This window comes from Tympanuchus pallidicinctus, unplaced genomic scaffold (genome assembly GCF_026119805.1).
Source record: "Tympanuchus pallidicinctus isolate F22 unplaced genomic scaffold, pur_lepc_1.0 scaffold22, whole genome shotgun sequence".
NCBI lineage: Eukaryota > Metazoa > Chordata > Aves > Galliformes > Phasianidae > Tympanuchus > Tympanuchus pallidicinctus.
This window is the reverse complement of record NW_026294739.1, coordinates 21,218,922-21,233,329: the sequence shown is the minus strand read 5'-3', so window position 1 is coordinate 21,233,329 and position 14,408 is coordinate 21,218,922. Positions and strand designations below refer to the sequence as shown.

The window sequence follows — 14,408 nt, the reverse complement described above, 5'->3', positions numbered from 1 at the left end:
TGCCTGCAAGCTAATGGACACCAAGTAGTTCAAGTGGCAGAAGAGATGATTGGTTTGTCTTCTTTTGATTGTGATATTGTGTCCTCTTTGTCTGATGATCCATCCCATCTCACGGACCATTTCCTCTTTCTAAGAAGAATGAGGAGCCCACCTGCTTTTGGGAGCTGATGTGTCCCTCTGTCCTGCAGGCCTGCTACCACCTGCCCTTGTCCCTAAGGAGAGCTTAGTGGTGACCACAAAGGAGAGGAGTGCCTCAATTTGTCATATTTTATCACCAAACTCTGCTGCTGTCAATACCCTGGTGCACACAGCACCCAGATAAGTAAGTTACCTTATCTTTGCTAGGAGGATATCTGGAGTTACCAAACACAGGATTGTAGGCTCCATGCAGGACATGTTTTGTGTTGGGATAAGAGCAGTGACTTACTGATACAGCTGGGGTTGGGTATTTTGGGAGCAAATAACGAAGATGACTTGGGTAGGAGCTGATACACGTGAGGACAGCACTGCTTTTGATACAGCATTGGACATAATCCTTCTCCATGGATGTGTGCAAGTCCTCAGGAGTTCAGTAATATTTAATTAGAAAATTACCCTTTTCTGCTCCAGTTTTCACCAGCTCAGCCTGGCTCGCTGCCCCTTGTCCACATCTCTGCCCTGGGGTGCAGAAGTCCATTGGTGACGATCAGCCCAATGTTGGCAACCATTTTCCACGGCTATGTGCGTATAAGTGGGCTCTCAGGGTCTGCTGATTTCTCCCCGGGTGCTTAGAGAAGCACTGCTTAAAAAGGTTTTTCCTAGCTGCTGAGTAATTAGGGAAATGAAACTCTTGAAACGGAGCGTTGCCTGGGTAAGTGGTGCAGGGAGGCAGACGTGGGATGCTGTATCTGGGGTCCTCCTGTGACTGTGCACAGCACACGGGGTTCTGAGAGCAGCATCTGGGCAACGTCTGCCTCCTGCAGTGCGGTGCAGCAGAGCTTCCAACTGCAGAGATGAGATGATTTCCCTTTACAAGTCAAAGAACAGCTGTGACGAAGCTTACAATAAAATTTACTTGCACATCCCTACGATTTCAGAATTTCAGAAAGATGGAGTCTAATTTTTTAGGGGATATCCTGTAGCTAAAATCAGGCGCCCAGATGAAGATGTGTCATCTTTGGGGCTAGAAGACACTGACCTATTTCAAGCTCTGTATTTTAAGTCACGTGATAGAAGAAATACAACAAATAGTGTAGCAATAACCCTGCTGGACCTGTGCAGGTAATGGGATCTCATTAGAGATCTCATGAGACCCCAGCTAAGGACAGTCCAGGGAGACTTTCTTTAGCAGCCTTCAGCAAAGGCTGCCTGGGAGGGCTTTGGGAGTGCTTTTGGAGGTTCCTTGTCTGGACACGTGCACATTGGTCACCCTCTGCAATGGATTTGGGAGGTGAGCCATGAAATTGGCCAGGAAACCTTTAGGCAGGATAAATGCATGCTTTGATGAAACGAAATTAAGAAAATGAATTTTAAACAAGGGAGGTATAGTGCTTGACCGCTGAGCCCCAAAATGTCCCGGTGCTTAATTTAATGATGCATTTGTACTTTCAGGGTGAATGCAGCTGAAATGGGTTTTTGTTTCAGCCTTTGTTTGTTTAATTGGTTCTGTCTACTCTTAATGTTTTGCCTTTTTTGGTGTAAAGGCTTCCAGCTGCTGTGGTCAGTTTGACCTGCAACTAGCACAGGGCAATAATGGAACAATTAGCTATGGGGAAAATGGAGAAATAATGAAGCAGGAGAAAAGAGCCTCGCCAAGGTGTTTTATATAGAGCCCGTCACTACACTTTTCCCAATGGAGTTGTGCCTGGTCCTCTGGCTGAGTGCTTCTGCATGATGTTCAGATGCAGTCTGATGATAAAATGCCTTCTAAAGTTATGAATGGTTCCACCTATGGGGAAAAGGATTTCAAAACTGGGGCAGTGTTTCCTAAGCTCTGGTATGGTCTCAAGCTGTGGACATTGCTATCCTGCCTCCTCTCTCTTATATTTGGCAAAAAAAAAGAAAAAAAAAGAAAAAGTTTTGTTTACTGCCACGTGCCCAAATGCTGTGAGGATGCCCCCCTGGAACCTGCTCATTTTGAGTAATAAGTAGCTACAGAGTGAAAAGATTTGGGGATTTTCAGCAGTGTCTCTACTTTCTCTATTCCCCCTGCCCAAAAACTCCACTGCAATTTAGTAAACGAGTTGATAACATACATGAAAAAAAAGTGGCTTTGGTTAAGTGAGGCTTCAAGGGCCATCTCCCAAGCACCTCCTGCTGAATGCAGGTAACTAACAGGATTAAGAGGGAAGAGAAGTGCCTTATAGGTCTCCCACCATGAGAAATGAGTGGAATTTCCCTTTTGCCTGTTTGCTTGTTCTGTTTGCTTTAAGTTAAATGTTTAAATTGCAGCACTACATTGGGGCGTGTGCTGCTGGAGATATGAGGCCTTTGCATGCCTACAAGAAAGCTTTTTTTCCTTGTGCTGCTGGAGCAGGCAGGTTGTGTTTGATGCCAGTGGGAACAAATAACCTTTCTGAGAAATCAGAGAATGAGATGTGATTGGAAACGGGATTGATGGGGAGATGTCACGGCGTTTGCTTCATCGCATTATCTAATTAAAAAGTAGAATCTTTGGAGGATAGGGTACTGGGAGCTATTTTCAGTTCAAGCACCAATTAGCTAGGCCAATCATTCTTTGCCTTGATGTTCAGGTTATTACTTTTATTCTATTTCATAGTCTGCTTTCATAGACTTTTTCATGGGTACTTGATAATTTCCACCTCCTCCAGTGCCATTAAGTGTGATTGCAGCTTGCTACATAACCGTTGCTGGCTAACAAAAGGACAGCCAGCCTTCAGCTCTCACTTAAGCCTAAAGCCTTCAGTTGCTGTGCCACCAGCACCTACAGCCACTCTTTGCCTTAATTTGAAGCAAGGCAGTGGTTGCCCCAAGGGAATTCATCCACTTTAGTGATCCGCTTGTATTGGCAACGTGAGTGTACCCATGAGCAAGGAGAACACACGGCAAGAGCCCACAGCACTGAAATCCTGTTTCCAAAGAGTAAATTTTTATTGTTTTCTGAAAAACTGCATACACATGTTCAGATCTGTTCAACCTTCAAAACATGTCTTAGTTTCCAAACAAACATAGGAAGGCATCATTCTTTGAAGCGCTGCTATTTACATTTCACGCTTCTCATTTTAATAACAGTAGCATCAGCTGATACATGCACTGTATAACTTATCATTTGGCATTGATATTTGCTTCAAACGGAGAGTGAAAAACCAACAAACCTTCCACTGTTTGAGAGATGTCTCGCAGGCAATTAAAACAAATCTCATTTCTTCTTTATAAAGGAGATCTCTTGAAGCACTCAGGCATCATCCCTGCAGTTTTAAAAGTATTACTTCCACTCTACTTACTGGATCATCTTCCCCTGGTGCCGCGCTTTGTTTGCCTCAGTGAACGGGAGCAGAAATAAGGGATGGCTCAGCCTTTCTCAGGGGTGGCAGAGCTGCACCAACACAGAGCCCGTTCTGCTTCTTGGCATCATTTCCAGCAAACTGCAAGATCACCTACAGGCTGATTTGTCACTATCTTATTTAGACTACCTAAAACCAGATGCGGCAGCTCACATGCAGACAGCTGGATTCAAGTTCATAGTCATATCACTTTCTCTTCTAATTTCTTATCCATTAAAATCCAGTAGCCAATAACCAGACAGTAGCTCTCAAATCGTGCTGCGTTTCATTCATCTCCTTACATTCACTCACTTGGGTCAAGGGAAGCACAGTGTATTGTGCCACAGTACTCTGAACGTCTTTGACTGAACGTCTTTCCATAATGCCATTCCTCACAGCCATCCTCAGCAGCCTCTGCTGTTCCCATATGCCAATATGGCAAAATCAGGGTGCAGGAAGTGTAAAAACCACGTAATTCTGAACTGCCTGCCTTCTGTTAAGCCAAAGAAGTTAAGTCCTGGAGGTGCTAGAGACTAGAAGATGCTCTTAAATGCAGGGGACTCGTGGTACATGACTATTTTTCTTAGAGTGACGCAGTAGAATACGAGGAAGTGTTGCATTCCAGAGGATGTGTTTCATTATCGCACAACAAAAGCTGGCCTGGTTTGATTTAACCAGCACCGTGCAGCCAGCGGGCAGTGCATTATTCTGGTTGTCAGCTATGGTGATTAAGCGAGCCGTATTTTGTAAGAGAAAATGGTGTTTTCGTAACTGCCAAACTTCTTCAGAATAAATACACAAGGTTGTAGAAGACGTTGCATTTCAGACGTTGCGAGAGCTGCTGGCCACTGCTCAGCCAAGTTCAGTTCACCACAGACACCGTGCTGTCGGGCTGGACCCCAAATATCTGGGAGAAGAACTCAAAAGCCAAACGGACGTGGATGGGGACGAAGACATACGCCGTGTACACCACCATTGCAAAAACAGTCACCGTGATGGTGTGGAACATGGACTGCTCCCACGGCTCCAGCACATAGCTGCAGGTGATCAGCAGGTACTGGTAGTACAGCCAGTAGATATAGTCCTTCACACGCTTAATATCCATCGCCAGGCTCCAGTGGTTCTGAGACGGTGACCTGTAATGATAAGAAGCTCAGATTGTGGCTGCAGTGGAACAAAGGACCCGGAGATAAAACCGATGGGGTGACCATCATTGCAAGTCCAATTCCGCCTGTAATTGTTACACAAATTAAAGTTAAATGCAGTGCATCAGTACCAACACCTGCCTCAACTGCCCTGGGGTGGAGGCAGACAGCCTGCAGCTCTGGGAATTGCTGCCTGCAGTTACTCAAGTTGTATCAGTTGGGCACTCAATTCCTGCATGGTGGTTATGAGTTTGGCTATTCATTGCACAGTAAGAATTAGAACTGCATTAGCTTGCAAAGGCGCAGGGTTCAGGTGGAAGTCAGGGTAAGAGGCATTTAAAAGGCCAGCTTGGGCCAGCTTCCATACGTGCTGACAGCAGGCTCTCAGTCCTTGCAGCAAAGATGAAATTAAAAGGGCTGCTCTATGAAGACTGCTTTCTTCTAATAATCATTTGTTATTACTCTGCAACTGTTGGGAATAAAGCAAAGACAAGCAATAAAGAGGAGAGAAAAGTCATCTCAAATTACATCTTTTTTTCCAGCTCATTCAGGTACATTACAGATTAAAAGAGTATTTAGTGGAATTTACAAGTCTAGGAAGGAATTTCCTCTCAGGTAATAGCATTATGCATTCACTGTTCCCATCTCCACACAAAGGAGAATGGCTGAGCGAGTATTAACTAGGAAATGAGCTTTGCTTTCCACTCTTTTTTTTAGTTACAAGTTGTTTTGCAGTATTTTGAATAATCCTTAATTTCAGGCTGAAACCATAGTTAGAGAAAACGGACAGAACACTGAGCAACTCTACAAGGCTGAACTCCTTTATGAGGCTTTTTGCAGGGCTGAGTTTAAGGACATGCATATTAAACAGGTTAGCTCGTGGCAAAAGGAAGCAACAGACTTCAGTCCTGCTTCCAGTGCATCACTTAGGTCTGCAATCTGTTGCCTAAAGCACCAGGCACAGAGATGCTCGGACACGTTAGTTTAGTACTGATGTGCAAAGGTTTTGAGCAACAGCTGCCTCTCCAGGAAGCCTACCAGCTCCCTCCATCCGTGCTTTGGCACAGCCCTTCTATTTTAAACCTCCATCAGTGGCTAGGGTACAGGCTGGGGAGAAAGGTCTGCCGTGGGCTTCTGCCCTGGTATGAATGGAAGATGATTCCATTCGGATAAATTATTGCAAGGCCAGACTCAGGAGAGGCCTTAGAGCCCTGTAAATATTGCAAAGCTTGTAATAAAAATGACACAGCTGGCAAACTGTGACTCACTGGGAGCCAAGAGTGTCTCTATTTATACCTTCTGCAGAAAGAGCAGCATTTTTCAATGAAGAGGTTAAGCCCTTGCCTATAGGATTGAAGGTAGGATGATAAGGGCCCTCTTGTGCTATCTAGGATTACGCTATTTACACTGGGGTTATAGCTGTGCTAGTTAAACTCATATATCTCTGAGTAAACACTTGCTAAGCCTGACCAGAGGAGAGCTGCAGGGCTCTGCTGTGCTGCTTGAACTTGCCAGGCTATTGTTGGGGCTGTGGGTTATGGGGAGGAGTCGTGGGCTGATACAGCCTTCTGCCCACAGCAGCACATGCACACACAGACATCATGCAGAGCTGACCCCCTTCACTTCGAGAAGGAAGAGCCAAAATAACAAAACATCTCCTCAGGCTGATTGCACTGATACTGGACCAGGCTGCAGGCTGAGCACTGTCACTGAGGAGATGGTGCTGTTTTGGAGGGATACATGAATGCAGTATGAAGTAAATCAGCAGCAGACCTCTTGACTCATACCAGAGACAGCAATACAATTTTGCTAAATTTCTCTAGCCTGAGGACTTTATTTCATCTCAGTCACTGATCCAAGCAACACACGCTGCAATAGCACTCCTGCTGCCCTGCTCCTCCAGCACGAGCTGTCTGTGTGCAGGCTGCGTAACCTCCAGAAGAATGATGGAGGTTGAGATAAGTAAAAGATGTTCAAATTACAGTCTGTGTCCTCGCCACAAACACTTTTGCTGCACCTAACCACCCCGACTTCCTCTGTTAGCAGGAGCATGGGGGGTGGCTTGGAATAATGCAGCTCTAGATGCATAATTTATAAAAGGAAAATATAGATGAGAAGGAAGAAGCTCTCTTAAACGAGCTGCTCAGATAGCGAGATACCAGAACCCACTGTGTTACTGTGGCACAGATACCTTTCCTGAAGGTATCCCCTCTGCATCAGCTGAGGCACGAGCCAGACCCCAAAGCTCAACACCTCTTGCCTTCCACCCAGACCAGTTAGCTGCAGTGCTATCAGAAGCATTTTAAACAGGGCTTGTCCTAAAGAAGCTTCTGCTTGCGCTGTTAAGCATTATAGGGCTCTATGACATTAAAGCTGCAGTCAGCAGGAGCACCATGTTGAAAGGGTCCTCTGCTAAACATTCCTCAGTGTGCAATACTGAGTGCAGGAGGAGATAAAGTGCTGTCAGGGAACTTCAGCTTAGCACTCAGTTGTCTACAGATTTCAATCCGAGTATTCAGCTGCGCTGTGGAAATGCCTTCCTGTTTAGAAGGCATGGGACTGTTACCACCAGCTATGAGTAAAATGAATAGAATTCAGCTTATAAAACCATTAAGCAACGATCCAGTTATTTTCAGCAATTTCACCTCCAAGGAAAAAGGCAAGAAGAGAAACCTGTAAAGCAGCTTTTATTGCTCTAAGTGGCAACCTGATTTTCTTGCTTGCTGACACACATCTCTGATTAGCTGAAAAGATAAATCATCACCCAAAAAAGTATGCCAGGTTTCATTTAAGGGCACGCTTAACATAAAAAATGGTACTAATAATGGTACTAATAATCTTGATTCGCAGTGCTACGGCAGTGCTGGGTGGTATGATTTAGAGATGCCAGTGTGAAGTACTTTGCTATAGCTTTTCTGCTTTGTGTGACAGAGTTTTGGGGACTTGGTCTGCAGCTCTGGGGGCTGAGGGACATATGCCCAAATGCACACACTGGGAATTTCCTCTGGAAGGAAACATTCCTGCAGGGGAGCTGTGCAAGTCATTTCAGCTACTAGAAGTATGGGTAGCCACGTCCATTGGATATTGAAAAATATGGATAAAGAATTTGTATGGGCTTTAACTGTTCTCATCTGTAATCTGACTGCGACAGAGGTTTTTTGTCTGCTGTTACTCAGACAGCCTGTCCTGACTTCTCCAAGGCACCAGTCTTGTCCCTCTTAGTGCTGACATAACTCTGGGGTGACCCCATTGATTTTATGTAGGCTGACATCTCTGAGAAATGCAAATGGAACGAGAAAGGGATTCGCATTCCCAGTCCGTCGTGCACTTGCTTTAATATGTTTTATTCAGTGAGCACCAAACGGTGCATAATGAATGAAATGCAGGTCCTGTGGACAAGGAATTGGGAAGAAATGGGGATGAAATTTAGATGAGGCAGTAGTTAAAATGGTGTGGAAAATCGAAGCGCCAGCACTGCCTGGGGACACGGTCTGTGCTCTATTGCAGCTGTGCTGCTCCAAATCCCTGCATGCAGCACAGCCCCTGGCCACAGTGTCAGCTCAGCCCAGCAAGCTGCCTGCCACCTCCTGCCGAGCACAGCCCTGCAGTACTTAGATTTTAAGTGCACCCCAAAGCTTGTTCTTCACAGGGAGGTAATGCCAGATAAAGAGCATCAATGAAAGGAACAGCAATGACCCGTCGACATTATGGGCTATTAGGCACCATTACAAGCATCTTTGCATAAAGATTTTAATAAAGATCCCCTCTCCTGTAATTCTGGAGCAAAAACGCACAGCAGCACTGTGTGTTTATTACTATTTATGGTTTCTGTTCCTCAGCATTCATCCTCCAGGGAGCAGGGAGCGTGCCAGCGAGCTCCATGTGCACACACTTACTTATCTCCATTCATGCACCCAACACCTCAATGAAGTTCAGCCTCGGTGATGTTTTACTACCAGCCATGACTCAGCCATTGTGAGTGCTGGTCAACATGCTCTGACGGCAGCCAGGAGTTGGAAAAACACCAGACTTCCAGGAATGGAAAAATACTTCAGGAGCAGAAGTAACGGCAGTGGCATTTTCAGCCACATTTCTGCTTTACCCTGGGCTCCCCGTCAGCTTCCCAACCTGTCAGCACAAACCCCCCTCTCTGCTGACATCTGTGGCAGCACAGTTGCCATTTGCTTCATTTGAAAGAAAAAAAAAAATATTAAATTACATGGAATAATAGAATCATGAAGGTTGGAAAAGACCTCCAAGATCCCCAGGTGCATCCTCACCATGCCCACTGACCGCGTGCTTCAGTGCCACATCTCCACGGTTCTTGGACACCTCCCTGGGCATCCTGTGCCAACAATACATACAAGACTCAGGAGTCTAACAAACTCCTTTCACTGCTGACAGGCAGCCATCCACTTGCCATGGGTAGCTTCCAGTAAGGCAGCGAAGCAGTAATCGATTGGCACTACAGGAATGGCTGAGCCACACCTGCACAAAACCTAAGCTCAGCTTCCTCCTATGCAGCTCTGAACACAAACCTGGCCCCATGTGCACATGCTTTTGTCAGTACTGTTGCCATAGGCACCAGTTTGGAGCTGTCATTGAGCTGCCTGGATACATCTGTACTTGGGGACAATGGGATTTGGTCAGAGACCCCCCTCTGCAACAAAGATAAGGTTGGAGGACCTTTGTCCTGTTTTCTTCCTGTGCCAGTCTTCATGCCAAAATAACTTTTCAAAGAACTTTCTTCAGATGCTGTCCTACCCAGCTATCTTGTACTTACGGCTGACAAGCTCCTTCCTTTCCAGCTTTCTCCATGCTAAGCGTGCTCCGGGCTCTGCTCCTCTTCCCACGTTAGGACTCTGTGCTGGAGCTGAGCTGAGCTCTGCTGGTGAGCGTTGCTGGGGAAGGAAACATGAATTGGCATGGTGAGATATCAGGGCTGGCTTTCCTTGTATCATCAGTGGACACATTAACATGGTTTTGAAGAAAGCTGATTCCCAACATGACCTCAGATTTGTAACTAGAGACCAGCACTAGGATTGCACTGGCTTAAAACATTTAGAATTTCTGCAGAACTCTTCTGTGGGGTATCTTACACGACTCATGACCTTGCTCTTGGGGGCTAACCTAAGCTCCCTAAGACCTCAAAGCTTTCAGCCAGATCCTTCAAGGGACCTTAAGGTGAAGTTCTGAAGGCAGCGTGACCCATTGCTCGCCCCACAAAATATCCAAGGATGGGCTTCAGAAAGCTTTACTTTCAAATGTATTTTCATAGAATCCTAGAATGGCCTGGGTTGAAAAGGACCACAATGATCATCGAGTTTCAACCCCCCTGCTGTGTGCAGGGTCACCAACCAGCAGACCAGGCTGCCCAGAGCCACATCCAGCCTGGCCTTGAATTCCTCCAGGGATGGGGCATCCAGATTGAATCCTTCCAGCAGGAGCTGAAAACAATAGCTGCTTTTGTACTGTGTGTAACGCGAGAAGGTGAATCCTGTGCAGTGCTGACAGGTACTGGTGCAAGCAGGTCCCAACTCTCATGCATTTCCCCTGGGCATTTCCCTTGGGCAATGATGAGAGGCAGCAGTGTGGCACCACGCTGGTTATCAGTCCATGAGGTGAAAAGAGACACAAAGTGAGATGCTTGCAACAGATATGAAATAAAAAGGGAGATTTGCATTTTTCAGAAACCTATTTAACCCCACAGATGTGATAAGGAGCAACCTCCTTGGCAAGACACTTCATCCCTACGAGCGAACAGTTCTGAACTATTGATAGAGGACACCCCTTATGTGTGGGGGATAGCAAAACCACCACTGACTTTTGGAGGGGAGGAGATGAGAAGTGTCCCTGCTCTCCTGGCAGTGGAACAGGACGCAGCTCTTCACTGCTGCACTGCACTGCTGTGCTGACATCCCTCTAAAGCAGCAGAAGCTGCACTTCAGTACGGCTTGAGCCTTGGTGCTTCACTGGGTCGTGCATCCCAGCCACTCCCGTGGCACTGAGTGACAACAGCACCTTTTGGGCACTCTTTCACCCCGTTGCCCATCCTGAGAAACAACACCCGCACGCTGCACAGAGCTGCCCTGCATTTCCCTGCCAAAACCGCAGCATCCAGGATGCGCTCCAAGGGCTGCCTGAATTTCTCTCGTGGCAGCTATTTGCGCCGTGCTTGTAATACTGATGTGCAAAACAAACGTCCTCAAGCGTTTGTGAATACACAGCACCAGGCATGCAGATTAAGCACATTCTCCCCGTCCCACCCCATCTCGTACAGCAGGGAGGCACTCCTGCAGCTTTTCCCAGTGGAAGGTAACTGGAAGGGACACGCAGATCCAGGGGAAAAAAAGAGCACACAGCAGGCAGAAAAACCGCATCAGTCTGAGCAGCACCTTCACCTCCCCCCCCCTCCACCTATTTCATCCTTTCAGAGCACTCGGACTTATTTTCAGCCAACCCCTGCAAAGGCAACCCATCCTCCTGACAGCCGCAGCGGCACCTGCATCCCCCTCACTGCAGCTCTACAGCAACAAGTACAGAGCGACCTCGCATCCAGCAACCCGTCCTTGCGCAACACCTCCCGCACCGGCTCCCTGCTCTTTCACTCCCACCGCAGCCTCCCGAGGCCTGGCCCGGCCCCGCGTTGCCCGGCGCAGCGCCGGTACAACCGTCAGCGCGGCTCCGCTCTTCCAAGGTCACCCGCGACCGGCAGCGAGAAGCGCCGCGCGCCGGCCCCGCTCTCCCCGCACCGCCCGCTGGCATCGAAGCCCCGCACCGCCCTCACCTGCGCCCCGCGCCGCTCCGCCCCGCTCCTCTCCGCTCCGCGCTGAAATACCTCCGCGGCCGCCCGCCCCGTTCCGCGCCTCTCCGCCCCGCTCCGCCCGCTGCCGCAGGAGCTCTGAGGTTCCCGGGCGGCTGCGGGTGGCATCTGCTCGGGGAAGCTGCGTAACGCGCTCTGGCTGCGAGAGCCTTCCTCTGGGTTTCTCTGAGCACCTGGAGCCTTCCTCTGCTGTTTCTCGCTGCTGCGGTTCGTAGGCTGCTAACGCAGCTCGCGCTGCGGCTGGAAGGGGCTGAGAGCGGAGCGCTATACTGTGCTTTGTGTGGCTGCAAGGAAGCTGCGTGCTGGGCACGCAGAGGGAAATTATGCTGGTGTATCAGAGGAGGTGTTTCCAGAAAAGAAGAGATGAGTGAGCAAGTATGCACAAGACTTTGAAATTCTGGGAACTGCACAATGCTGCAATACAGGCGTCCCAGGTTTCCTGAGTTTATTCAACCCGCAATATCTAAAAGTGTATCTGAGTGTCCTGCTTGCTACCAAAGAGCTACTGAAGTTGAATTTGAAGTACAAGTGAGGAATGAAGTAGCAGATTGCATCTTGACTGCTCCCCTTGGCACGGGACACCAGGTGCAACCTCATTCACTGAGCCAAGTAGTGGCAGTTCTCCTCTCACAGGGCTGATCCCACCCTCTAAGTTGTCACTGTGTGATAAAAGAATGGCATTAAGAACATATCCTTTCCTTTAAGGTTATGGGTTTTGCTTTGAAGTGGCTGAGATGGGGCAGCCCCGTGTAGTTCCTGGCCTCCTCCACTGCCACGAGGCTTGCATTCCATTTTGAGGGCAAAACCCCTTCCCTTCAGCTCCAAAGGAGGTGCTGAGAATTGTCCCAGATGCTGCTGGGCCCGGGGCTGCCTCTATGCCAGATCCTTGCCAGTGGCCTGTCCCTATCCGGTGTCAGGCAGCTCCCACAGCCGGGCAGAGGGATGAGCTGGGCTGGGGGAGCTGAAAAATCCAACAACATGGGCTGCATTACAAGGTGACACCAACTGGCTGCCAATGGGACAGCAGAGCATGGGCTGACCTGCAAGTACCGCGGGGCCGCCTGCCGCCGCTCCTGCATAGACCAGAGTCTGCTGAAGGCCATAAAGGAACACAAACTGTTTCAAAGGCCAAATGTCACAACAGTCATGGGAGCTGTCCTTTTGCATCTGAGCACATTTTAATGATGCTTTAAAAAGGCTCTTTCCTGGTGTAGTATCTTTAAGAGGTGCTTGCATGGAGTAGCGCTGGCAGCAAAGGGGCAATCAGGATGCGACGCTCCCCTTCTCAGCTCACATAGTAAGAACAGTGCCTCTTTCTCCTGCTGCTATTTTTATGGATGTTGACTGCAGAGGCGATGCTGGCTTAGTCTTTGATCCCAAAAATACTTACGCAGAGGCTTTGTTTTAAACTAACAAATAGATGCGCTCCTTTCGAGTGCAAAGTGGAGCAGAGACGCTTCACTGGTGACAGGGAACCACAGGAACCTGCATGGAGTGTGTGCAGGCAGCTCAGCCTGGGGAGAAGCCTGGTGCCTGGGTGGATGGAGCTCAGTACAACATGCATTTTGTGAGTGGGTACCCCTCATCTTTCCCTCAGAAATACTTGCAGAAGCAGACCTAGCTGCCACCTTCCTTGGGGTCACTGTCACCGCGTTCTGAACTTCACTGAACCCAAAGCGTCAGAATGCGTCACGCTCTTGGCATGGCAAAAGTCATAGCAAAGTCATGAATTTATGAAGTACATAAAAAGAAGTCTGTTTCCTTGTCTAGCGCTCTGGAAGATCTCCTACCTTCCTCGTTTCACCACCAGGGATTTGTGTTAATTATTGCCAAGCATTTAAGTGTTGGCTTTCGCTCCTGCAGGAAACATCCTGCAGATTACTCCTTTGAGACATCAGTAACACTGCACACCTGCCACAAAGGCCAGCGGAGCATTTATAAAGCCAAAATGGTGCTCTGAATGTATCCTGCGTCTGCAGTGCTCACCACAGGGCTGGGGTGCATTGCACACCAGGCTTTGCTGGCCTGGTGTGCTGATCCCATTTGCTGCTGCTCCCTCCCGCAGTGGCTCCTGCCAAAGTCAGCATGGATTTAGGCACTGTCTATATGCCTTGTTTTCTGCACATCGTTTCACCCACGTCTGCCTGGTTTCATCCACCCCTGATTTAAGCCCCCAGGCTGTTGAGGCTGCTTTTTAACGATTAGGGCAACTCTGAGGGCACAAAAGGATGAATGTTCTAAAAATAAAGCCCTCCGTTTTTTAGCTGTCTGAATTAGTGCCATAACCTGTGTGTGCCTTTGATATTTGCAAACTTTGAATGGCAAATATTTACCAAATGTATCGGAGTGCCACGGTGATGATTTTATTAGCTCCACTGAGTGTTGTGCAGGTGGTGACTTTTGCTAATCCACGGGCAAGGCCATGCAGTTTCATTCGAGATAAGAGTAGTTTGACTTGAAGCACAGAAGCAAAAATCCTGCAGGCAAACGTCCTGACAAAACTGTGCTCAAAGTCAGCCCCACAGATTAGAGAAGAACATTTTATCTAATTATGGGGCAGCTCGGATAAAGCAATCACCCCCATGGGATAGGTGTAAGGGCTGTGGGTGGTTATCTCTGCTCTGGGTTTAGCTGAACACCTGTCTGGGCACTGGTGGGGAGGTTACTGCAGGGCTGGGTCTGATCCTGCCCCATGGTGCAGATCCTTGGAGTTTTGTACAAGGTGGGATGTGTGGTCTGGTGCGACAGAAGCACAGCATCAGAGTCGCAGGGAGCTGAGGCACCCCTGGGTCTCTCCAGCCCAGCTCTGCTCCAACAGGGCTGATCCCAGCCTAGGCCTGGGTGGCTCCTGGAGATCCCCAAGGAGAAGACCTCAGCTCCTGTCCAGTCCCTGTGCCAGCGCTCCAACACAGAAAGTCAGAAATGATGTTACATGGGAAACTGCTTATATGCAGCATC

The 14,408-nt window shown here is 48.3% G+C and overlaps 1 protein-coding gene across 3 annotated transcripts; it reads right to left on the bottom strand.

Annotated features, from left to right (window-relative positions):
• Nucleotides 1-3,068: 3,068 nt before the first annotated feature.
• SPTSSB (serine palmitoyltransferase small subunit B) lies at nt 3,069-11,714 on the bottom strand. 3 transcript variants are annotated; one of them, XM_052686657.1, is made up of 3 exons: nt 11,415-11,714; nt 9,411-9,528; nt 3,069-4,618 (listed from the first exon to the last, which is right to left on the bottom strand). In XM_052686657.1, exons 2-3 carry the CDS (start codon nt 9,443-9,445, stop codon nt 4,345-4,347), a joined length of 309 nt encoding a protein of 102 aa, XP_052542617.1. In that variant the 5' UTR covers nt 9,446-9,528; nt 11,415-11,714; the 3' UTR covers nt 3,069-4,344. The 3 variants fall into 3 exon arrangements, with proteins under 3 accessions (XP_052542617.1, XP_052542619.1, XP_052542616.1); XM_052686659.1 differs by having other exon boundaries at nt 9,411-9,525; XM_052686656.1 differs by lacking the exon at nt 11,415-11,714 and adding an exon at nt 11,130-11,282.
• Between the last annotated feature and the right edge of the window lie 2,694 nt (nt 11,715-14,408).